The 25,988-nt window shown below is 41.6% G+C and overlaps 1 protein-coding gene across 22 annotated transcripts in view; it reads left to right on the top strand.

Annotated features, from left to right (window-relative positions):
• Positions 1-25,988, top strand: part of KCNMA1 (potassium calcium-activated channel subfamily M alpha 1) — a 717,863-nt gene that overhangs the window by 659,053 nt on the left and 32,822 nt on the right. For 11 of the 22 annotated variants that reach the window (XM_049109051.1, XM_049109052.1, XM_049109053.1 and 8 more), the window contains 3 exons: positions 13,511-13,624; positions 14,380-14,460; positions 18,344-18,474. In XM_049109051.1, coding sequence (XP_048965008.1) covers positions 13,511-13,624; positions 14,380-14,460; positions 18,344-18,474 — 326 coding nt within the window. The remainder of the gene's footprint in view (positions 1-13,510; positions 13,625-14,379; positions 14,461-18,343; positions 18,475-25,988) is intronic. The other 11 variants (XM_049109055.1, XM_025435302.3, XM_049109056.1 and 8 more) reach the window with 1 other exon arrangement.

The following is a 25,988-nucleotide window of genomic DNA, read 5'->3' as shown; positions in this document are numbered from 1 at the left end:
CTCGGAATGCCTAATCAGCAGCGTAGGAAATGGAGGAATTTTGAAAACCAGTCAAACCCTGGGTACAAGGACAAAGAAGGACAGTAAATAACGGGAATGTCATGGTTGAAGTTTCACACTTAATCTATAAACCTACTTTTAATACGACCCCAGGTGATTATAAATTCATGGTGGCTTTCTTTTTATTGAATTATATGAGGCTGTTCCACATCACGAAAGGAAGTCCAGGTGTGTTGTTTGTTTGTTTGTTTATTTGCATTTAGGATACTGTAGATTTTTTAAAAACCCTCTTTTTATGAGCATTAATTATATACCATGCAAGGAAGCAATTGCCTCTATGTTATGAAATATTAAATCAAAATGCTTCCTGTTCCCAGATGTCCCAGAGATAAATACAGCAGTATTTTGAAGCCCCTCTTGGAGCTGTTTTGCCTGCAAATTTATTGTTTTGTCTCCATTTTCAGAAAGCCCTGTTTTCTGTGAAGTATAGCACTCTAGGTAGTTTTTAAGACGCAAACTCCTCTGGAGTTGCCTATGTCGGCAACAACTCTTATGTAGATGGCACACGAGGGATGGCGCACTGATCGGCTCCTTTAAGATGACAAATGGGCAGAGAGTGTTATTGTCTTTGATTGCACGCCTTACATCATCTGTATGTAGGAATAAAAGGGCCATACTTTATCTTTAGCCATTTTATAAATATTTAAGTCCTTATAGTTGCCTAAAGATATTAAAGCATATTTTACAGTAGTCGGAATATAAATATTATATATAGCGCAAGATACCAAAGTAGTTTAATGAATTCATAATTTTCTGTTCACATTTATTGGAATGTGTTTTATGTTCCAAAAGTTCCATTTAAAGAATAAGATACCATTCTGCTTCCTGACAACACACACCAAGTGTTGGCCAGCATTTTCGGGCGGGGTCTCGGGTCCAATGTCTGTAGAGGCTTTCATTAAGAAGCAGAAAGGCAGGAAGTCAGGGCACTGGGAGATAGTTCCTCAATGTCTACATTTAAAAATATATATTAATAACTTTTCGAGTAAACAATTCTGGAGCTTATTTAAATTACAAAGCCTTTCAAAGAGAGAACTTTTTATAGCCCCTTTCTTCTATTTCAAGGAGATTAATTCAAAAAACCTAAGCAAGCGCAGTAAAGATGTAGTTTGCAATTTGCCTGTCCCCCCACCCTACCGCCTCTTGTATGCCCTGTCGGCCAGTCTACAGCCTGATTCGGGGTATTGATTTGAACAGTGACTTCCTAGTGCTTTCGGATCCTTTCTCCCTAAGTTAAAGAGTTCCAGCTTGCTCCTTACTTTTCCTAATGCAAGGGAGTGATAGGGACAATATTACTGCATCTCTTTTCAATTTTCTAGTGAAATATAAAGACTTTCCTCTTTAATATTTCACCAAGTTTCTCCAGTTCCCAGTGGGAGTCCATGCTGGGTAATGTTTGCTAATTACCAACAACAAAACTAGACATACAACGCTGGGAAATTACCTGACCCTTTCCATTTTAATGAGACAACAAGGATTTCGCGAAGTGATGTTGTTTCACTGGTTAATGGTGTCAGCAATGTTGTAATTGTGGGTTGAGACACATTAGCTGAACAACCACACGTAGAAAGGGCTTTCTCTTGACAAGCCCTTTGGAGACTAGAACCATATTATCATTAAGCCTTTGTCATTTGCATGCTGCTAATCACTTACTTTATTATCCCGAGTATCCATTGTCTTTCTTTAATTGCTCTTTAAATTAAAATTAAAAATAGTTCTAAAGCCCACAATGGCTGGGATAGCATCTTGATTATGAAGATAACTTCAAGAAAATGGAACAACTGGTAACATATTGCTGGGATTATGAGAGAGTCCCACTGTTATGTACCATGCCTGCAGGCCCCAGGGGCCTAATTCTGGCGGTTTCTCTTCCTTTAGCCCATACTGTTTGTTTAATAAATGGTTATTTATGGCCTTTTTGGCCATTATAGCAACTTTGGAGAAAGTACATCCTTCTCATTGGTTTGAGGACTGCAATTTCATTCTCTGGGCAAAGATATAAAATACAATTGGAAGGCAGGATCTGGACTAGGGCCTCTGAAAAGAGATCCTCTTGATTCTCCTTACTAGTGTATTGTGTACACGGTTACTATTAAAATTTGGGGTCATGAAAGAGACATAAACTTCAGAGCTGAAAGGGACCTTAGAGTCATCCCATTTTTCAGATGAAGAAACTAAGGACCAAAGGGTTGCCATAACTATAGTCAGAGCAGAGTAAGAGATGAACCTGGATTGACTGTTACTGAGTATAGTGGATCCAAAGCTCCTAAAGGAGGATCATGCCTTATGGGTTACTCCTGAAAGACAGTATGTCATGCTTAGAGTTGTGATGTGCAAGCTACATGGTTGCCATGATACAGTGCATTTAGTGTGTGCCTCTAGTATCCATATATTGATGTGTCTGTTGATATAGACTATGTGCTAGGATTCTGGAAGAAAGGGCTCATGTCTTCCACTTCCTTAAAAAAACAACCCCGTGCATGGTTCTGCGGTCATTTCTGAATAGCAAGTGATTAAACCCAGAGCTATCAGGGTTCCATTTTCATATATAATGCCTCAGAATTAGGATGATAGATTTTGGAGAACTAGGAAGGACTGGGCATTGCCTTATCTGCCTCAAACGTATAGAAAACCGAGTTTGGGTGAGACATTGAGTCCTTCGAAGTTCTAATAGGGAGTTAAGGGTTGACCTGGGCTTAACACCCATATCTTTTGATTATCCGTTCAGTCTATTATTGACATCACCATCACCATCATTATCATCATCAAATAGGTTAGGACTTGTATGAAGTGCTTACTCTATTCCTGGCACTGTTGTAACCGTTTTTCCTGTATTTTTTAACTTATCTACTCTCCATGGCATATTACTCTCCCATTTTACACATGTAGACTGAGACACAGAATTTAAGAAACTTTTCCCCGAATCACAAAAGTAGAAACTGAACAAGGCAGCATTCAAACTCAGGCAGTCTAGCTCCAGAATTCAAATTTTTAACCACAGCGTTATGGTTCATTTCAGGTTGTGGTCAAGGGATATTGATTATAGTGTAAATGACTTTTCAAAATTAACTTAGCACCAACCTACCTCTTCCTTAGTGAAGATTTGTGGGCATGAGGAATATCTGATCCCAGTTATATGTTCATCTGCCAGGATAAACATGTATGCAGGAAAGCCTTTAAAACTTAAAAGAAAGAATTTACGGGGCTTTCTGTTAAAGGACTATCAAATGTTTGGAAACTGGGCTGCTGTCTCAGGCCAGGCATCCTGTCTCGAGAAACTTTCAGAGACAGCTGGTTGAAAGTTGTCGGGGATGGGATTCTGCGTTTCCTGAATTGTATGGCAATGCCTTGGATCACTTGGCAAATCCATCTCTTACAGCTACTTAATTTTCTGTGCCCTTAAGATATGGATGTTTTAGTTTGCTTGGGATTTCATAGCTCTGGTTTTTGCTACGCTGGCCATTGGTTCATATTAAACCAAACAACTGGGGCCCATTTGGCATTTGGTGTTTTAAAAGTAAAAGGACATTTGAACTACATGACAAATGCTGAAAAACAAAGCCCATAGCACTGAGAACATAAAGAAACTGTTTATAATGTAAAGGTGGTTACGTTTTCAGTCAATCTATCACTTTAATGAGCTCTTTGCATTTCTTTGATTAATGCTCACAAAAGGGGGAGAAAAAAATTGATGTAATGGAAACAAAATGCTATATAGTCTTGGCAGCACAGGGGAGGTTTCTGTGTGTTTTATTAGTATCCACTGCATCTCACTGTCTTGCAATGTATATGTCTACCTTTCCCCTGGCGTAGCTAGCATGCCTCTAGTTTACTGGAAATGTGATCCAGCATGAAAGAAGAGACCCCATATTAGGGACAATATTGCACAAATAAAATATACTCTTGTAGTGGCAGCAAAGAAGGAGGATCCAGAACGGGAATTTGGAATTAATGATAATAATAATAATAATAATAATAATAATAATAAAAGAAAAGGCTGACATAGTCTATGCTATATTGAAATGAAGAACCTAGGGCAGCCCCGGTGGCTCAACGGTCTAGCATCGCCTTTAGCCCAGGGTGAGACCCAGGTTTGAGTCCCATATCAGGATCTTGCATGGAGCCTGCTTCTCCCTCTGTCTATGTCTCTGCTTCTCTCTCTGTGTCTCTCATGAATAAATAAATAAAATCTTTTTTTAAAAAAAAAGAAAGACATGAAGAACCTAACAAGTATGAATACCAAGAAAGGAAACATTACGACCCTGAGAAAACAGGGATCCCTGGGTGGCGCAGCGGTTTGGCGCCTGCCTTTGGCCCAGGGCGCGATCCTGGAGACCCGGAATCGAATCCCACGTCGGGCTCCCAGTGCATGGAGCCTGCTTCTCCCTCTGCCTATGTCTCTGCCTCTCTCTCTCTCTCTCTGTGTGACTATCATAAATAAATAAATAAATTTATAAAAAAAAAAAAAAAAAGACCCTGAGAAAACATTTAAACATTAGACTGTAGTGATTAGTATGTAATTAGTAGTAATTTATTTGTTGAGTTTAAAATAATAAGGACAAGGAAAAAGTACAGAAAAAGATATCTTTGTGAAGTAACTGAATGGAGGAGAGAAGTTAGTCAAAGCAGGCTTCCTGGAGGAGGTGAAGGAGGGGTAGGATGTGGATTTGGAGGGAAGAGAGGAAACCACATTTCTGAGGTAGGGGAGCCTTGGGATGAGAAGCAGCAGGTGCCACTCCTCTGTGTTGGAAACCAGCTCTGATTTCTCCTCTCCCCACCACGTGCCCAGTGCTCTTTATAGCCGTGAGCATTTGGCATCCTTTTCTCTGAGCTTGAGTGGCTCTTACAAAGTGATTGGAGGTTGATGTAGCAGAGACCTGGGAACCTCGAAGACTCACTTTGGTGTTTTATTTGTTTGTTTGTTTGTTTGTTTGTTTGTTTTAGAGAGAGAGAGAGAGAGTTGGGAGGGGCAGGGCAGAGGGAGAGGTAGAGAGAATTCAAGCAGACTCCCTGCTAAACGTGGAGCCCCACACAAGGCTCAATCCCATAACCCTGAAATCATAACCTGAGTTGAAACCAAGAGAGTCAGATACTCAATGGACTGAGCCATCCAGGTGCCCTAAAGACTTACCTTTTAATGTGTAAACTTTACTTCCATCCTAGAACCTTAGTTCCACCAACTTCCCAATCAAGTGTGATCTCAAAATAACATTTAGTATTGTTAGAGCTCAACAAGGTGTGTCCATCCACCATATCTCAACTCATAATGATCACATGAGGTTTCAAGCTTTCAAGCTTTTTTCTTTTATTGATTTATAACTTTGACAATTTTTCTCATTGCACAAATAAAATATATTCATTTCAGAAAATTTAGCAAGTACATATAAGCAAAAAGAAGAAAACACGCATTCCCTATATTTTTACCACTCGGACATATTAGCATTGGTCTTATGATTTCAGTCTTGCTTCTCTAGATATAAATATTTCCCCCTCAAAAAGGGATTGTATGTATTAGTATATAACCTGTGTTTTTCCACAAATATTTTTCCATGTCATTAAATATTTTTCTGCCATATGTTTAGTGGATTATACTTGACAGAATCAGTTTCCTGAAACAGAACATTCCTGTTGTTTCAATTTAATATTGTTACTTAATAACTACAAATGAAGACTATTATAACCAAGTCTTAAACATAAGGAAATTATGGCTGTACACATATTTTTAGAAGTGAAATTGCTTAGGCCAAAGGGCACATACAATTTTAAGTCATTTGATTTGTATTGCCAAAGTTTGTCTTATTTTTAAGTTGTGAGATGAATGCAGAGGGGATAGAAAAGCAATTGAGAAGTTACACTATGAGCTCAGGGGCAAATGAAGACATTAGACCAGATGAATATTAGATTGCTTTTCAAATCTGTGGTCTTAGTTGTGTTTGAGTTGTGATAATTTAGTCCTTCCTTCCTTCCTTCCTTCCTTCCTTCCTTCCTTCCTTCCTTCCTTCCTTCCTTCTTTCCTTCCTTCCTTCCTTCCTTCCTTCTAGAAATAGATATTGGAACAGTAAGCTCTTCAGGCTTACTTTAAGGAAAGATTTATGAATTTTAATGAAACTTAATGAGGAAACAGCTATAGAGCACTTTGGTTGGTTGGTTGGTTTGGTTTGCTTTGGTTTGATTTAGACCCAAAACACAAATTCTAAAAGAAATTAGGTATATTATACAATGGGTGGATCCAACTTCCCAAGGCATTCATCAAATATGGTCTTTAGAAAAAAGTACTGTCACCAATATCAAAGTTACATACTGTAAATAGAAGAAATGGAAGCTGCACTGACCCAGATCTTGTGCCTGGTTACTGGAAGTGAAAAGGAAAGCTTAAATGAAGATACAGTAATTTGTTTTAATACAAAATCAGACATGCATGAGCTATTTCACCAAGCAAATGGATTTTCTGTTTGGGGCATTTTAGTTGTAAGAGACAGAAGTTCAACTCAAAAAGGCTTAAATAAAAAGGGAATCGTGGAACTGAGGTTCTGGTGGGTTCATGCATGTGAGCCCACAAGCTTGAATGATGTCAGAGCTCTGTCTTAATTCTCTTCATGTCTTGACTCATTTGCCCCATGATGGGCTGAATGGTCACCTGTAGCCCCATACTTACCTTCTTCTGGCTTTGCAGCCACAGCAAAAGAACCACAGTTTTTTACACCAGGGCCTGGGGGAACATAGGTTGGCCCCACCTTAGGGGACAGGCTCATCTTAAACCAGTTATGTGCCTAGGATATCGGAGGCCCATCTTGCTGACCTTGTGAAGTCACACTGTCTGGGTTGTGTCAGGGTTGCCCTCCCCCTCTCTCCACCAAACACTGTGGAATATGTTCCTTGCATGGAGAAGGACTTGGACGGGGGCAAATAATCATCTGTCCTGCTTCTGCCACCAGCTGGTTCCATGACCTTGGATGCATAACTTCTTTTCTCTGAGCCTCAGTTTCTTCATCTGCAAAATGGACAGATTGATTAGAGGATTTCCAAAGCCCTTGAGTCTCTAACATAGAGTGATCGGTAAGGAGGCAAAGGAGACCCAAAGATGTGGTTTAGGTTTCTCAGAATTGTCAATTTATATGGTTTCTAAGTTCTGTTTTTAGGCTCTGGCTTGGGAGCAGTTATCGACTCCCAGCACATAAGCTATTTGGTGGAGTTTGGCAGGAGCATTCCTGCCCCCGCCCTTACCCCCATAGCTCCTCAAACTTTGCCTCCAGCACCGTGTCTCCAGCTAGTGCGCCTCAGGATCCTAAGCAGAAAGGGTTGGTTTTGAGTGCCTTTTGGACATTGTCAGAAGATGCTGCCTTGGTAAATCATCATTTTTTTACTGAATCAACACAGGTCAGCTGCCTGGCCTTCATGACTCTGGAACTGCAACTTTGTGGGAGGCCCCAAAAACTACTATGAAAAAATATTACAAGGTTAAAATGAGATTTTCCCTTGACTGGGTCGTTCATATAGACTTTTCCAAAAATCTGTCTTCCAAAGCAAGCCTCTGTGTGTGTATGTTCCCGCTACAAGTTAGAAAGCAGTCGTGCTTCTATACATGGAATTTTCTTGACTTCAGCTGCTGAAGAATTTGTTGGAATACACACTGCAAAATGACTACTGTGGCTATTACTGTACTTGCTCAGGGGAGCTATTCAGATGCCTCATTTATTGGAGCTTAATAGATTAAAAGTCCAAATTGAGTCTCATGATATAAGCCTAATCAAGTTCTAATCTGCATAATTTTCCCATAAGCAGCAATGGGAAATTTGGATAATTTATGTTTCAGCAGTTGCCAATCATGTGTTAAATAGCATTGTTGCATTTACTTATCAAAATATTTTTATTGATCTTCACTTCATGTGACATTTCACTTTGGGATTTTTTTTTCCTGGCATTAACAGGAAATTTAATTCATCTCCTAGATGATGTAATATGAGATGTTTCTCTTGATTTTAACATGTCTTTATAGATCATTTTTAACGGTGATCTTTTCCTTTTACAACTTCATATTGAATACCTGTCTCAGCAAAGCTAGATGACTCGGCCTAATTTATTTCCCTAGTTTAACATAGCATATGGATTTCTAACCATCATTTATATGCACACAATAAAAGATAATTTGGCCCACCATTTGAACCAATTCCTTTATGTTAAATCTATGGGGGTGGGAGAGGCACTTACCTTCATTTCTCCATCTATTCTGGGGGAGGTGACTGATAAGAATTTCCATATCTCTCTCCCTGGAAAGGCCTAGGGATTTAACTAGGAAAGATTTAGAAAGTACTTTGTGTTTTCCCCCATGGAAAAGTACTGTAATAAAGCATTTATTATATGTACTGAGTTGTGCATGCTATTGCACCAAAGCAAGTTAAGCATAACTACAATGGGTCCCAGTTGTTATCTGCTATTGTTTAAAAGTGAAAACAGCAAAAGAGGAGGACTGGCTCAGGGCACCTGCATGGTTCAGTCGGTTAAGCATTCAACTCTTGATACCAACTTGGGTCTTGATCTCAGAGTCATGAGTTCAAGCCCCATGACTTAACCACAAAAACAAAAAAGTAAGACTGGCTCAGGCCTCCAACTTGCCTACCTGGGTCAGCCCCTGAGAAGGAGAGAACATCCCATACAGGTGGAGGGTAGCATGGACTTGGTTAGCCATGGGCTCTGATGTCAGACTCAAATCCCAGATCTGCCATTTACCAACTGGTTGTACTTGAGGAAGTTCTTCAACTGTTCTGAATCTTACTTTCCTTATCTACAAAATGGGGATATTAACAGCGCCTACACTCATGAGGTTGTTCAGAGGAATAAATGAGGTGGCCTATGAAAAGCCCCTAGTGCAGTTTTAACACATAATAAAAGCCATGACATGGTGGTTTAGAGGGGACCTGGGGCCAATTTGCCTGGGTTCAAATATGAGATCTGCTAATCCCTAAGTGTGTGCCCTGAGGCCGATTACTTAACTTCATGTTGCAGTTTTCTCATCTACAAATAGTTGTATAGGTTGGTTCTGAGAACTAAAGTTATTATATGAACAGAATTCAGTACATAATAAGTACTCAATAAATGTTGGCTAATTTTTTTCTTGGGGTTCTATTTAAAGCTATCTTCTTCATTCCCAATTACCTTAATCAGTCTGGGTCTAGAAAACTCTTGCCTTTGTTTTGAGTTCCATACAGACAGTGATATTGAGTCTCATTTTCTAATGCACTCACCTCTGCATTACCCTGGAACCCAACCCAAATCTAGAAGTCTAGGGATTCCCGATGGTATAGATCTTGTCTGAGCCATAGCCTTTTTTCCTCCCCTATAACCACATGATGCCTCTTGGGTGCTGCACATAGATGCATGCATACAGCAGATACTCAAAAAAAACTAATAAAAAAATGAAACCTTGGTGATCTCCTCTGTGTCCCCTTCTACCTCTTCTCCTTGAACTTCTTAGGAATGGCCCAAATACTTGTGTTCAATTCTTTAACTTGAAGCCATCCTATCTGAAATGGCCTTGTCTCATTTAACTAAACATCCCATAAGCTACTTAAGGTAACTTCCCTGGTGGGGGCTGAGTGCTATCAGCCCCTGGAATAACCAGTATCATGAAAAGAACATCAGACACTGCCGATTTTTGTCACCTGAACCCAACAGTGGCACATATGATTAGGAACACAAATGCTGGAAAAGAATCCGGAGAGTAGTAAAAACCGTTTTAGGAGCCTTGGAACTCGAGAGGGAACTTTTATATCCCCAAATAATTAAGAATAGTGGGAGATTAGCTCTGAAAAAAGAAAGCTCCAAAGAGATTCTTCAGTTGCTATAAGGAATTAAGAAACTTTTCTTAGTCTTTCTTAACAACTGGTCCCACTTTTCAATGTACCCAAAGAAAATCCTAACTATCTCCAAGGTCACTTAGGGAATCTGGATCAGCCCTGCCATTTCAAACTACAGGTTCTTCCCCATATTAGGACATCTAAGAGAACAATGTTAATGAATTCCGTTCATCTTTAACACAACTCTATAGGAGGAGAGAAAAAAAATCTTTTTCTTTTGTCTTTGCCTTTTGCTTTTAACAATATGTAGCTACAAAAGTAGCAAAGGAAAAAGAGGGATTATCTTTGCTGAAGTTTCCTTGCCAACAAAAGCACTCTGTTCTTGGGGTCATGCCTAGGAGAGAGAAGGGACTTTTAATGGAGAGATGTCTTTGGACACTCACCATAGTTTGTCAGTTGCAGATGCTAATGGAACCAGGCTTGACGACTGAAGGGGAAAATGGAATATGAAAGCAAAATGAAATAGGCCTATGAGGCAAGCATGTCATTTCTAAATGAAGGTTTCATGCAAAGGAGTTGAGTCTTTTCACAGCTGAAAATGGAATCTTTAAATAAGATAAAATAAAAGGATGCTTTGGCTTGTTGCAAGTTCTGTAATGAAATACAGTTTTCCTAATACCGTGTGACCTGCATTTCTCCCTGTTTTATGGGTGCTATTCCTTGACGTACAAACCCGTATTTTCTCAAGTCAGCATTTGATGATGGATGTCAAAATACAGGCCATGTATTATGCATATAGCATTACCGATTTAAGGTGTTTACTTGTCAAGTTGAAGAAATTCAAAAACGTCACCTCCACTGAATCTACACAGCTGTCACTTGCAGTTTTTCATGCTTTTGAATGAAACTTCTGATGAAAACAGTTTAGTTTTCCCCTTCGCTATTCTGGGGAAGAAAACAGCTAGCATTTAAAATGCATGTTCTTGGTTATGTGGTTGGCTGAAAAATAGACATTCCAAAGTTTAGAAAGATGGACATTACACTGTCACTCGAAATTACTTACCCTATTCACAGTGTATCAACACAAAGAATAAAATTAAGTGCAATCAGAGAATGAATAGTAAATAAAACTTTTCTTTCTGAAAGTATGGCATTCAGTAGTATGAAATTTATACATAGGAGAGCAGAAAATAGGAAAACCCTTTTATATTTTGCTGGCATTTCATGCATTATGCACCTCCAAAAAAACAAGCAATTATTAAGCACCTGTCATTTCATTCCTTATAGATAGAGCTTCACACATACCATAAACCAGAATCAATCCAACATTGCCACATTACTGGAGAGTAAGTCAGGAATCTGGCCACACAGTCTATTTGGAATTTTGTCCTTGGAAATTTAGCAAGTGACTTTGTATCGGTAAGCCCTTAATTCACTGATAAACCCATGTAGCCAATCCCCCAAGGGCAAAGAAGAGAAACCAAGTGAATGTGAACTTCTATCTGCCTCTCCTCTAGGGTCAGGAGCAAATTGGGTCTTGCAACCAGCAGAGTTGATGGTAGACCTTGCCATGTGCTTGACTTGATACAATTAATTTTCACCAAATGAATATATGAGGTCAATAAATGTCTCATGTTTATAGATTTCTATGCACATCCTCAAAGAAGCAGCCATTCAGCCTTGAGGTTATAGTTAGGCCAAGTTTGTTCTAATATATGCTGGGATTTGGGTCTGAAACACCCAAATGGCAAAAATCAGAAACCAAGTAAGCTACTTTCCAATTTACTATGCCCATGTTTACCATGTGAGGTCTGTGTTAGGCACACTGGGGGGGCTTTAGGACCCCTACAAGCAGGGGGCATATGCAGCAGTCAGGATGACGTCAGCTGCATGTGAAAAGAAAACAAAACTCTTCATTTGGGATTACACAAAAGGAAAAATATGTACAGTTGGCCCTTGAACAATGGAGGAGTTGAGGGATGCCAACCCCCCACTGCACAGTTGAAAATCCATGTATAACTTTTGAGTCTCCCAAAACTTAACTACTGATGGCTTTCTGTTGACTGGAATCCCTACTGATAAACAGTCATGAAGCCTACATTTGGTATGTTGTGTGTATTCTTACAATGCACACTATATTCTTACAATGCAGTAAGGTAGAGAGAAGAAAATGTTATTTAGAAAATCATAAGGAAAGGACTGCATTGTAGTTATCAAAAAAAAATTCGCTTATAAGGTGACTTGCATAGTTCAAACCTGTGTGTGGAAGAGTATATATAAAATTGTGTGTGTGTGTGTGTGTGTGTGTGTGTACATATAGTGTGTGTATGTATACAAAACCAATCTAACCAACCTCAGGAGTTTTTACCATAAGAAATATATATATATATATATTATATATATAATCATTATATATGTAAAATATACATAATTATCATATTGTATATTATAATCTTATTTGTATATACTGTATATAAAATCTCATGTAGTGAGAAATGGTTAGTTGGTAGTTGGTTTTGGTTCTATGGCTGGCTAATTCAGTAACTCAACGATAGTTCCTTTTATTTTATTTATTTGTTTATCTATTTATTTACTTATTTTTTGAGAGGGAGAGAGAGGGAGAGAAAGAAAGAGAGAGAGAGAGAGTGCAGAGGAGGGGAAGAGGAAGAGAGAGAATCAAGCAGGCTCGATCCCATGACCCTGAGATCATGGCCAAAATCAAAACCCGCATGTTCAAAAGACCGAGCAACCCAGACACTTCTCAAGGATAGTTCTTTCTATCATTAAGTCTTTCCAGTATTCAGTTGAGCCAGTCTCATTAACCTGGCTTTGTCTCAGCTGGTGCCACTGTAGTTGCAAGATGCTACCACAGTTCCAGGCACTACAGGTGCAAGAGCAATGTCCAGTGAATTAGAGAAATCTCTTCGTATGTGATTCTTTTTAAGAGCAAGGAAACACTTCCTAAAAGTCTCCAAGCAAACTTTCTCCCACTTCCCTTTGGCCAGAATCTGTCAAAACCCCTGGCTTGAGTCACCCACTGACAAGAGAAGAAGTAATCAATTGGTTTATGGTAATAGTCAGGATAGGTTAGGCTATGCTGTGGCGACAACAACAAAGCAATCCCCAGTGTCTTAAAGCAGCACAGATCACCTCTTCACTCACTCAGAATGCTTTGTGGTCTGGGTTACTGTACAAGGCTGCTGTCCAGCCTTCGTCTCCATAGTAACTCATGTTCTCATGGTTGCCACAGTCTGGGAGGAGAAGCAGAAAGTCAAATATTTGTACCAGAAGCAGTGGAATACACTGTTGTGTTCACTTTTCATGGGCCAAAGCATTTCCTATGCCACATGGAGGCACGGAGGTACAATCCTGTTGTCTGCCTGGAAGGTGAGGGGAACAAAAAAATCTATGAGCAAAATCAATAATTGATGCAGAGACTCATTTTTAGGGAGCTATCAAGGCAGGTTAGAATTATTTATCCTGGCCTCTTACTTTGTCATTCACAAAAGCAACACAGAGTTTATCCTGGGAGTGCTAATTGTTGATCTGTAAATAATGCATAAACAACTCTTTCTTTGAGTGTGTATGTATATTATGCTATTCCCAAGCTCTCCATGTCTCTGACTTTTCTCCCTTCTCTCTTTCTTTTGTACTAGGGTTTACACCTCCAGGAATGGACAGATCCTCTCCAGATAACAGCCCAGTGCACGGGATGTTACGCCAGCCATCCATCACAACTGGAGTCAACATCCCCATCATTACTGAACTAGGTAGGGATGAATGTCAGCTTTGGGAAGATTTCGTTGTCCTCTCTTCCAACCATGTAGGATATGAGGTTACCCTGTTTCTTAGTTCTTTCAGCATAGTCGGCTCTAGTAGGGTTGGTTTGGGTGGAGGTGGAGAGAAGTATGGGTAGTAGTATGACAGATTACCAAAAGGAAAACTGATCTATCTTTCCTTTGACATGAATAGACAGTTTCCTTCATGCTGGTAACTGTTCTCAAAGGAGCTTGAGATGATGGATTTGAGATTGGGGCATAAATTAAGGAAGCGGGAGGAAAGGAGGAAAGGCATAATCCATGGACTCTTCTGGTGATTTACGTTGGAAGCACCTCCAGACAGCTCTTGCAATCAGAGCCCTCCACTGAGGTACAAAGCCTCAGGTCTAAGCCAGACCCATTCTGAGAATGGGCAATGGGCATTTAATCCATCCTAGCTGAACTTCTCAGCTAAAGGTCATTTTCAGCGAATGCTATTCTGACCTAAAATATGATGGTTTTTGAAGGGCCATGATTACCAGCCAGTGGAACCCAACTTTTAACCCGGCCATGGCACTCCTTCTACTATTTGTGAATTTGCAAAGCTGCTGAGTGGTCTCTTCCCTAAACCCCAAGACAATACTAACCATCTCTGGTGCTGGGTCCCCTTACCTTACAATGTGTTCTCTGTTATTCCCTCACGCTCTTCTTTTTCTGTACTTTCCTCCACTCCCTTTCCCCAACCCTTAAATGCTGTATCCAATTAGCTAAACCTGGCAAGTTGCCTTTGGTATCAGTCAATCAGGAAAAAAACAGTGGGACGCACATTCTAATGATAACTGAACTGGGTAAGAAGCACTGTTTTCCTTCACATCAGTATCTCCTTTTGTTCTGTTGTTGGTGTTTCCAACTATCATCGGCTTGTTTTTTATTTCACGGGCTGTAATAGAAAGACTACCCCATGGCACTGCTTTGAATGTGTTTTATTTGTGGCTCTGGTTGGAATCGACTGTCTTGTTCTGGCCTTTTTTAATGATTTTTTTCCCCACACAGCATCAGTAAACCTTTGATCACACCCATCTGACCTGGCAGTTGTTTCCAAAGCATCTTTGCTCTAATTCATTTTCTTTGGCCTGGGCCTTTTTTTCCCCCTCCTTTCCATGTGTCCCCCTGCTCTCCCGCCTTCTCCCTTATATTCCTTTTCCAACACACTGTCAGTTTGACTGACATGTCTTCACAGCTCTCAGAGAAGTCAAAGGAGAAATATAAAAATTTTAAGATAAGAAACCTAAGACGGAGCCTTTCCTCCAGCTGTTTATTTTCCTTTATTCTGACTTTATTTGCCTTTTCCCCCCCTTCTCAGAGGCTCTGGTTCTGAAGCCATAAAAGCAGCCAGATCCTATGGGATCTTTTCCTACAAAAGCCAGATTTCAAGAAGGGTGCCAAAGATGAGGTTAGCAGCCACTGAGGCACAGCCCTGCACTCTGACCCCCACCCGGCTGTCCCAGAGCCTCACAGAGATTCAGAGTGGACTCACCAGGAAGATGAAAGGTTCTGGTCATGACTACATTTGTCAGGCCCTCCACACTTCCCCGTGACTTGGTTAATAACTCTGTAAAAGGCACCCATCAGCAGCAGGTCTCAGAACTGGGGATTGATCTTCTAAATAGAGACAGCAAAAGTGCTGTTCTGCAGAGGGGTGGATAGAGAGGTGGGGAGCACCTGCCTTCGAATGACTCACAAATGAAACGAACATGCCATTCTCTTGGCCCCAAAATATATTTCAAAATAAGAGAACAGGCTTTTAACACAGTAATCTTGCTTGTGAGGTGTCTAGAAACTAAGGAATAAATTGTCCACCATTCGGCACTGCATTATTGTAGACATAGCTATTTATCAGGACAAATTCACTCAGGTCAAGGAGTATTGCACTATTTTCTGTTTCCAACAGTAGGAGAGGTGTCTTTTTCATGTTTAGAGAAGTTGGCTAAAAGCCTAGGTTTCTGGATTGCTCTTTTCAGGACCTTAGGGTTGTATGAGGCGCAGGGAGCTCATGCAGCCCAGACCACTGGTTGGAAAATTCATCCAAATATCTCCATCTCAGAAACCTTCAGAGGCATTTCAAAATCATTACTGCCAGGAATTTGTTTTTCTGTTTGGAGTTCATGTGCTGCCAACTAACCAGGATATCTCGATTTGTGATTAGGAGAAGAGAAAAGAGAAGGCTTGTGCCCCAAATCTGAGGCAACAATTCAGGCATTCAGTTAGCAAAACCGAATCCCCTGAAGCCTTTGTCCCTCACGAGATTTCTTCTGTGAGCTCAGAGAACCTTCCATGTGTTCACCTCACCCTTACTTTCTGCATTAAGCCCTATTTTCCTGGTGGTCATACCACCTTTGGCAAGCCGTCATCGTCCGACCACTTTGCCTCCCTGCATCCCACAAATATTTACTATTTACCTACATGTTCTGAGATGTGTTCTGCATTATGCCAAGCCATTAAAATGCCTTCTAAAAAGCAGAGGATACCAGGTTTTTAAAACTGTGTGGTATATTCCAGTCTTCATCCCGTTGGAGAGTTTCAATTGATGTTAGAGGGTCAGAGGCTTCTAGAAGTTCCCCAAGAAGGATATTTGCTTAAAGCCCTACTTAACCTGGTTTCTAGTCATCTATGACCATAAAACATTTGGGGAGAAGGATTTAAAAATCACCTGTTAGCATCCACATAATGACTGCTCTGTGATACATACAGGCTTTGGGTAACACTGTCTGTTCTCCCTCTGAGACTCTCCCAGAACAATACACAGGATTTTCACTGGCCCCCTGGTTCCTGCCTTGGGGTGCCTTCCCAATGACTGAAATGCCTGGCTCACTGACAGTCGTGTCATCTCTCCCTCCTTGTGGCCACTTCCCCTCCAAGTCTACCACCAGCCCTTCCCGGTGGTCTTGAGAAGGGGTAACCAACGCTATACCTTTCGGAGTGTCAATGCACACGCCATCCTTGGCTAGCCTAAGTAATTAAAACCATGCTCCTCTGTGTATTGTCCAGAGTTCATATTTTCTGATTCACCAAGCAGGAAGCCTAAACTGTGGCATCCAACATACTTTTGGGTAAATGGAGGTACCATTTGACTCTATAGAGTCCCTGAGCAAGCAAGAGCCTTGCTTCTGAGAGAGGCGGAAGGAAGCTGGGAAGTTTCATAATGTAGTAGGGTAGACAGATCATTTAATCAGAAAGGCAATCCTGAGAGCAGCTTACACTTGCCAAGGCCCTGGGCCACACTCCAAGCACAGTCTCGTAGGAGCTTCCTGACAGTCTTGTGAGAGCTGCTATTATTTCTCCCATTTTACAGAGAGAGGAGCTAAGGTGCAGAATGACGAGATGCATTGCCTGTACAGAGTTTGTACACAGCCTAGATTCAAAGCTTACTTGTCAGATCCCACATTTTGCACTTTTACCCACCAGCTGTGATTCAAGTGTTGCTGAGGCAAAGATGTTCCCCCATTAAATTTTTTCTCTGGGGAAACAAGATGGTGTCATTTAGAACTAATTCCATGCCTTGCCTTTTATCCTATTATCATTTATTCTGCTTTATACAATAAACAACCAAAAGTTGGGAAAAAAGTTATCCAAAAAGTTACTTTCAGGAAAAAAAATTAAAACAATAACTCTAGGAAAGAGAATTCACTCCTGATACATTTAAAAAGGAATCAGAAAAAGGAAACCTCATCTATTCTTTTCCTAAAAGCACCATAATTATTCCAGAAATCGCGAGCACTCATCTCCTCCCCCACCACACACTTTCTTTTCTATTACTTGCTCTGCAAAACTGATAATTTCTGAAGCCAAGATGGGAATGGAAATTAATTTGTCATTTAATTTTTAATAAGTTAAAGACATCTCAGTGACACAGCCAATCAGTCTGCACATGCCCGCCGGAGGAGTCCTTAAGGAATCCTCAGATAGAAATGAACTACAGCATCAAATGCTCCTTCTACTTGAGCTGCAGCACATAAAAGATTGAGCTGTTTAGAAGGGGAAAGGGAGAACGTGGGCGTCCCCCATGCAACTCGGAATGCACAGCAAGTCCTTGTCAGCAAGCAGCCAGAGACAGCCAGGATCCATCCCACCTGGGGTCACTGTTCTATCAAACAGGACCTGTCAGCGTGGGCCTGGATTCAAGGCTAGGGACACGAGGCCCTACCCAAGCCAACCCCGGGCAGCCTGTAGGTCCAGCCTACAGGTGAATTCCCTGCTATGCGCCTTTGCTGTGCTCCTAGTCTACTGCTCTTCGGTCTTAATAAGTCGCTTTCTTTTCCTGTGCCTAAACTTAGCATCCCAGCATGGCTACTCATGGCTACTCATCCTTGAGATGTGTCCATGTCTCAAAGGACTTGGCTACCGAAAAACACCTCAGGGTGTTTTTTGGTCATGATTCTAAAACTATACCAAAGGACTGACCAGCACTGTCCAGCAGTTCTCCAGTGGTCTGCCATGGAGCAAGGCTGCTTGAACTCATTGCTCTCTGGGCCTGGGAAGCTTGAACAATCACATAGGAGCAGTCCATTGAGTCCACTGGCTCCCACCCCCAAGATTCATCTACAGCTTCTCCCATGCTTTTCTTTCCTTTTCAGTGACTTCAGTGTTGCTAAGCCAGTGGCCTGCTCTTTCTCTGGCTTCACTGTTTGTATGTGGTCTTTTGAGCTAATTCTCATTTTACACTTTTTCTAGTGAATGATACTAATGTTCAGTTTTTGGACCAAGACGATGATGACGACCCCGACACAGAACTGTACCTCACGCAGCCATTTGCATGTGGGACAGCATTTGCAGTCAGTGTCCTGGACTCGCTTATGAGTGCGGTGAGTGGGTGCGGGATGTGGGAGTAGAGCACCTCCAACCCCCAACATCGGTGGTCCAAGACTAGAGCATGAACTCTAGGGAAGAGCATGACCACACAGAGCTTGCAATCTAGAAGCAGATACCAACATTAGTCAGACTCTTGTGCAAATAAAAGTTGGATTATGAATTCTTGAAATTGTGAGGAAGATAAGGAAGAGGGGAGATTTTATGAGGAAGAGTAACCCCACCCCTACCCCCAAAGAAGGAAAGCAAATGCAAAGGCCTGGTGGTGAAGGAAACTGACCATCTTAAGGAGGCCAAAGAAAGACTTTGTAGTTGGGCCATAGTGAGAAAGGGAGAGGAGAGGATGAGGCAAGGTTGGACCTATACGACCAAGAAACCCATTTTCATGGCTTCATTTTTTTAAGATCAATGAGGAGGCATTGAAGGATGGTTTTAAGCTGGCAAGTCATGTGATCAGGTGTATGCTTTAAGAGGATCATCTTGGCTGGTGTGTGGAGGATGGCTCTGGAGGCAAGATGGCAGCAGGAAGTCTGAGGCTACTAAAGTTTGGATGAGGATAGGGTTAGCAGGGCTAGAGGGAGATGGGAGCATCTAAGTAGTGTTGGTCAGGAAGACTGATAGGACTTGGGGATAGATAAATATAAGCAGAAGATGGAAGAGGACAAAATGTGAAGGGTGACTCTTACGTCATAGCCAGGTCACTGAAATATAAGTCCTGGGAGAGGACCATGCATGAGGATCAGGCCTGGCCTAGTTCTCTGCTGCCGGGAAGGAATGACGTGGTGGTAAAGAGAGGAAAGTGGGTTATCTGAGGGATCAAAGACATCATTAATTTCTTTTATAATTTGATAGGTACCAAACAAACAAGGCATTGTTTTGTTTTGTTTTTTTCACTTTTAAGACCAAAAATGAATAACAATTAAAAAGTAGGCACTAGTTCATCGAGCTATCTTGAACTGAAAAAAGGCAAAAAGCAGACACTTGAGTAGGTTATAAGTGGGGATTGTGAGGTGCTCCCACTGAGTGTCTTTATTTATCATAGAGAAAAGCCTCTTTATTTTGGAATTCTCAAATTCACCACTTATGAAAATACATACATAAGCTGGATAAAAACTGACCTTTGAGGAATCCATGAAAAAGTTTTATTGAACACATTAAAGCCATAAACATAGCTCAGAGAGTTTTTATACACATACATATCTTAAAGTGCTTAAGAAGGCTATTCTCCTGAATGTGTTAAACAACTGATATGCTAATTATGCATTATTCTTCTCTATTCATTAAAACTAATCCCAGAAGAACTTCTATTTGAGGAAAGAAAAAACATAAAGCTTTTAAAGACTAATTTAGGTTACTCTGTTTTCCTGAATGTGGTCCAACTCTAAGCATATCTTATTTAAAAAATTAGAATTATGGATGTAAAAATAATTATGAAACCCTATTCATCTGAATGGAGGTTGACTACTAGGCATCATGCCATACCTTTGCATGATGCCTAGTCAAGAAGGAGAAAAAAAGGTCACTAGACAAGGCACTCCTGGTTTTCCAGAATTTGGGATTTCATTCTGATGGCCTGATGGTTCTGGGCCCAACCATTCTCTACCTGCTAGTGATGTTGGGCCCAGTTTGGGCCAACTCCTTAAGCAAGCCAGAAGGAATGATAGAAGCTACAGGATGTGCTCATACAGTGCCAAACTGTCTGTACTGGTCTTCGGTTTCAAAGGGATTTCTTTAATTCATCTCTTTTAGAAATTTCATTTTACTTCTGATCTTAACTACAGGATCAGAATTACAGAGATTACAGAAGACTGATTTCCCTAAAAGGTGATTAAACTGTGTTTTTTTTTTTTTTCCAAGAGCTGCAAAATACTCTATTAACATTTTATAAAATCCAAACTTATAAAAATTTGTTTCTATGTATCAGACATTCAGGATATTCCAGGCAGGAATTAGCAAGGCCACTTTTTCATACATGATTAAGAATTTCAAAATGTTGAGTGCAGAGCTTTAAGCCAAGCGAGGGCTCCTTTGAGCATGGACCGTGGGTGACCCCACAGTCTACACACCCATGAAGCCAGCCCTTCGTACCAATGAGCCGCTAAAATGGATTTTAAGCAGCAAAGAACTTCACCCCTACACAACAGAAGGGGCACTCGGTGGCTATGGGGTGGGGCTAGGGGGGCACATCTGGATCTGAGCTGCACAGCTATTTGTCTGTAGCCCCACCACAGAGTCAGTTTTTGGAAACTCAGATGAGAAATCAAAGTGGGTTGGTTTGAAATTTTTAAAAAGCCATCTCTAATCTCCTTTGAAATGCAAACTGAAGTGTCTGGGAGAGAGTGCCTAAAAGCATGTATGGATGCCACGGGTCTGCCAGCAGCATTCCTTCTGAATTCCAGCCTGGGAAAAAAAAAAGAGTATCGAGAATCTAGTAACTGTCATTGTAATCATCATCGGCTTCATTTATTGAGGGCCCAGAACTCTGCGAGGCACTTCAGCTACAGTGTCTGATCTTTTGGACAATAATGTGAATAAACCTGAAGCAACACATATTTAACCGATGCGCTGATGGGGACTTTTCAAATCATTAGTCAAAAAGCCCATCCGATTATTCCAGGCCTGGTTTTCCTTGTCTGGGATGAGCAAGTTCCACAGTGAGGTCTTTTTTTTTTCTCCTCCCCTTTCTCTAGAAAGAGAGAGAGAGCACAAGCAGGGACAGAGGCAGAGGGAGAGGGAGAAGCAGGCTCCCTGAGCAGGGAGCTCCATGCGGGGCTCGATCCCAGGACCCTGGAATCATGACCTGAGCCAAAGCCTAACCGACTGAGCCACCCAGGCCCACCCCCACAGTGAGGTCTTGAATTGGATCTGGTTCAACAGACTCACTCGAATCTGGGCCTTCAGACAAAAATGTTACCTGTGATTTCTTTGCATTCCACCCCAACCCTAATTTATGAAAAACAACGACAACAACAACAAGAGATTAGTCAAAAACCAAGGCAGTAACTAGAAGGAACTGAAAACGTTGGCAGGAATGTAAATTGAGAAATTGAGCCTCCTCCAAGCAGCGGGAGTCAGAGGTAAGCTTCCATCTCAGACAGTTGCTTACAAGCAACGTCTCGACGTTCGCACACACACTTCCTCAGATGTCCATGATCTGCTTTTTCTAGCCCCAAAATTGCCACTTAATCATGTGTCTAACCGTCCCCTGAATATTGTCCTTCATAACTCAACTCCTGCTGCTTGCTGCTTCATTTGTTAAAAGAACAGTGTTTTGATTCGTCATAGGCATTCCTAAACAGATAGGGATGTTGCAGACATGGCCTCGTGGCTTTCTCCTGCTAATCAACAGCAGAGACACATGATCAGAGGGAATAATTATGCTTGTGGGTATCTGCCTCTAGGAAGAGGCTCACAACTAAGCAGTGTATTCAGCAAAAGGTACCAGCCTGCCCCCAGCCCCCCCGCCACCACCAACACACACACACACACACACACACACACACACACGAAAAAGATGAAAGGAAGCCTCTCTGAATTTAGAGCTGAAACTGGTGCTCAAGTGTTGGACTTGACTTCCACACCACTACCTTCTCCCACCTGCAGCCTCAGTTTGAGTTGTATCTGGCCCCTCCCTAGGCAGAAAAGTCATGAACTATGAGCCAGACTGCTCGGATGCAGATTCCAGAACCAGCATTTATGGGCGGGATACACTTAACTTCTCTGTGCCTCAGTTTTATCATCTTTAAAATTGGAATAATAATAGTACCTACCTCACAGAATTGTCGAGATCCTCAAATGAGTTAAGGCTGTAAAGTGATTAGTGCAGTGCTTCACACATGACAAGCTCGATATTGTATTTATCATTATTGATCATTGCCTTCCTTGGGCACTGAACTGAATGCCAGGCACTCTTTCAATGCCAGGGATTTAGCAGTGAAGAAGAAAGAGGGAGACCTTGGCCCTCATGCTGTTGGAACTTTCATTCTCATGGGCAATAATTATGTAAATGATTATGTAAATCAGTAATGACAGCTACTTATCAGTAGTAGTCAATGAATAATATCAAATGGGCAAAACTGATTTGAGGGTGTGGAGACGTGTGTTAGCCACAGTGATCAGAGTGAAGTTGTCTTAGCTGAAGACCTGGAAACTGACACTGAAAAATCAGGAGAGAGCACCTGGGGGTAAGGGTGATCAGATTTCCACGGCAGATGCAAGATCAGGGCTAAAGCTAAACAGTGGTGCTGAGCTGACTTTGATGGGCCTGAGGAGGTAGCTGAAGGCCATCGTGGTTGGAATGTTGTAGATATAGGTGAGGGACATGCAAGAAGCAGTCAGACGGGCAGAGCTATCGTCCACACTGTGAGTATTCTGAGTACAAAGACCATGTACTGTCAAGTTCTAGGTCTGGGGCTAAACACTTTAGTCTTGGTTAGAAAATGCATGCATCTTCCTTTGGATACCACCAGGATCCTCCTAAGGCCTCTGCTTCCTGTGTGTGTTGCTGGAAGGACAAACCCATCACTGAGTTGACTCTTGAAGTATTTTTCTGTCCCACACTCCATCCTAGTGCACTCGTTTTAAGAGAAAAAAGGAACAGAAACAGCATGATATGTTGGCATGAGCACCTGGATTGATATCTGGCTTCTAATGAAGCGTCTCTCATAGAAGTCTCAAAATGGCACATTGCAGGCAACACCCATCCTGTAGACAGTTCTGTATTTCCCAAAGTTTTTCATTTTTAACTAGAATTGTTGCCGATATTTTAAACTTTTAAGATTACCCTTAGAATATGGATTTCCAGCTTATTTTGATTGGAGTGACAAAGCAGATTCCCAGATACCCACAAAGCACCCATCGGCTAGAGCTGAGCTGTGCTTCCTTTAACTGGAGCCCACACTGTTTCCTGTTAAATTCTCCCAGGCCTGCTTCACTCACCCCACTGGTTGCCACCTGTCCATCCCACTGAACCCGACTTGCAGGCCTCCTGCTTCTAATTTTGTGAACCTGCATGACTATGTTCCAACAACACCCTTGGACTTCTGGCCATGTGCCTGTCCTTTGAATTGGGAGGATGAGCACATGATGTCCACTTTCTTTGGACCCTCCACCTTTTTTGGGACCCCCACCACTGAATTCCCCCAGGAGCCCAAAGAAATTTCAATATGACCATTTTGTGCCAGGCCTGTCTTTGCTTTGCTCACTACTCCAATGCCCAGGGTGGATATTTGCATGTTCAATGAATTAATATTTCATAACAAAGGCAAGGACTTATAGGAGACACAATATGGCACTGGCCCATGAATTAGGACATGAATTAGGCCATGAATTAGGACTGGTCTCAGTCCCAGCTCACTAGCAGCCAGTGCATGTCTTTTCCACTGTCTGGGAAAGTTGGGTCCCACTGTCAATGGGAATGATATCATGTTAGGGTAACTGGGTAAAGACAGAGGTATATGAAAATCTTTCACAGAATCAGCAAATACTTCTTCAGATCCAATGTAACTACAAAGAAGTAGATTTATTATACATGCATGTACATATATATGCGTATGTGTGTATTATATGTTTCTATATTCTATTCTCTAATATCAGAGCTAGTCTCTGTTTGCCAGAAATGACTGAGGCTTATGTTGTAACTGAAGAATGTGACCATCTGGAAGATGGACTCACATGATTCACTCTCTTAATTGTACTTGCATTTTGGCTAAACCCCGGGAGGGTGTTATGGAGCAGACCAAGTTCGTAGTCAGCCCAGGCTAATCCAGTGCCGTGTTATATAAACAAATGACTCCTCATGGCCCTCTTCCTTGCACTACACTCGAGAGCCTCATTTCTCCTGCTCACAAGGTGAGAGACGGGCCGTGGGCCATCCCGAGGCAGATGAGCTAGCGCCAGTGTCCATGTGGCAAATGGCAGTGTGCTCTGTTGCACCCAGAACATTCCCCTGCTGTCACATCAGGCCAAGCAGATCTGGCATTAAGAAAAAAAAAAAAAATCAAGTCGTTCTCATCCCTCATGAAAGAAAAATACTAAAAATAAAAATCTACACCATGAAAACTAGCAAATCTAAAAAATGGCAGCTATGGCATGGAAAATGACAATTTTAGAGCAATTATAAACGAAAGGCAAAGTGCCATTAAAGTTAAGGCAATGTTATTAAAAGATGTGTTAATTTTCAGTTAAATTTTCTATAAAAGACCAATTAGTTTAAAAGGCTTGACAGCATTAACTGTGAAACATAAGCTCTGGTAATTATACTTTAAAAAAATAAAAAGAGGAAGATGCACCAGTTAGAAACACAGGCGCAGAGGGGCGTCCTCAGAGCAGGCTAGGTGGCAGTGCGGGCTCAGATTTCCCTGTGCTGTCAGGTCCTCTGCCCACCATCTCTCAGCTTGCACGATGCCTGTTACTCCGTCTACATATGGGATCTGAGAAACGTCAAGGTTCCGAGGCCGAGGAGGCCACGCATGTGATCTGGGCCAGCTCTCTGATATGAGAGATGAGAACACCGAAACATAGGGAGAGGGGGTTTTCTGCATTGGTTGCATTGCTAGCTGGTTTTTATTTTTATCAGCTATCATTTATTATTTATTGCACATTAGACGTTACACAGAGCATCTCATTTAACACCATCCTATAAGTCGGCTTGCACTGGGGTTTTTTTTTTGTTCCCATTACATGGATGAGGAACTCGAGGCAGAGAAGAGTCAGGCAACTTTCCCATTGTCAGAGCTGTCTAATGGCAAATCCGGGATTTAAAACCACGCTAGCTGAATTCTGAGGTCAGTGCACATAACCCGGGGTGCCATGGTGTCCTATCTGAAAGAAGGTCTTCCCTGATGAGGGGTGGAACCCCGACCTTGGTAGTGGGAAGATGGACTCCCATATTCCTTCACCTACATGCATAGTTCGGAGGCCAAAGACCGCACTTCCATATTACAATACTACCTTCAGAAGTTTGCGTGTCTGCCTTCGATTCTAGTGTTTCTGTTAATCCAGAAAAGAACTATGTCCTCTGGGTCAGGTGAGTTGTACAGAAGTTTGTTCTAGCTGGCACATTCTCCATAGGAGTTGTCTGCTATAACTGGTATTGAGGGCCCATCATCTGTTTGCCGCAGGGTACTGAAACAGCCACTTCCAATGCAGAAAGTTCTGGATTTGTGCTTAGCTGCAGGCCAATCAGTTTATGTTCTGTGAGTGATATCCCAACCACGTGAAGAAATCCGTGCCTTCCATTATGACCAGCTAGTTATCCTTTTTCAAAGAAAAGCATTGTCTTTGCACCGCGTCCCTCAGATCACAAAGAAACCTTGGTACGAGCTCAGAACACACCCCCACGAAATGCCCAAAGTTACTTCTCTGCAGCTGAATATTGAGGCAGCAAAATGGGAACAAGAGAGCTCTGCTGACAGACAGACATCACTAGTCTCTGTCCTTGCAGGTGTTGCTGCCTGCAGTGCTGCTCCTTGACGCCCCCATGGGAGAATCAAGGAGAGAGATCTAGGGT

The sequence above is a fragment of the Canis lupus genome, chromosome 4 (genome assembly GCF_003254725.2).
Source record: "Canis lupus dingo isolate Sandy chromosome 4, ASM325472v2, whole genome shotgun sequence".
Classification (NCBI taxonomy): Eukaryota; Metazoa; Chordata; class Mammalia; order Carnivora; family Canidae; genus Canis; species Canis lupus.
This window is presented reverse-complemented; position numbering and strand designations above follow the sequence as displayed.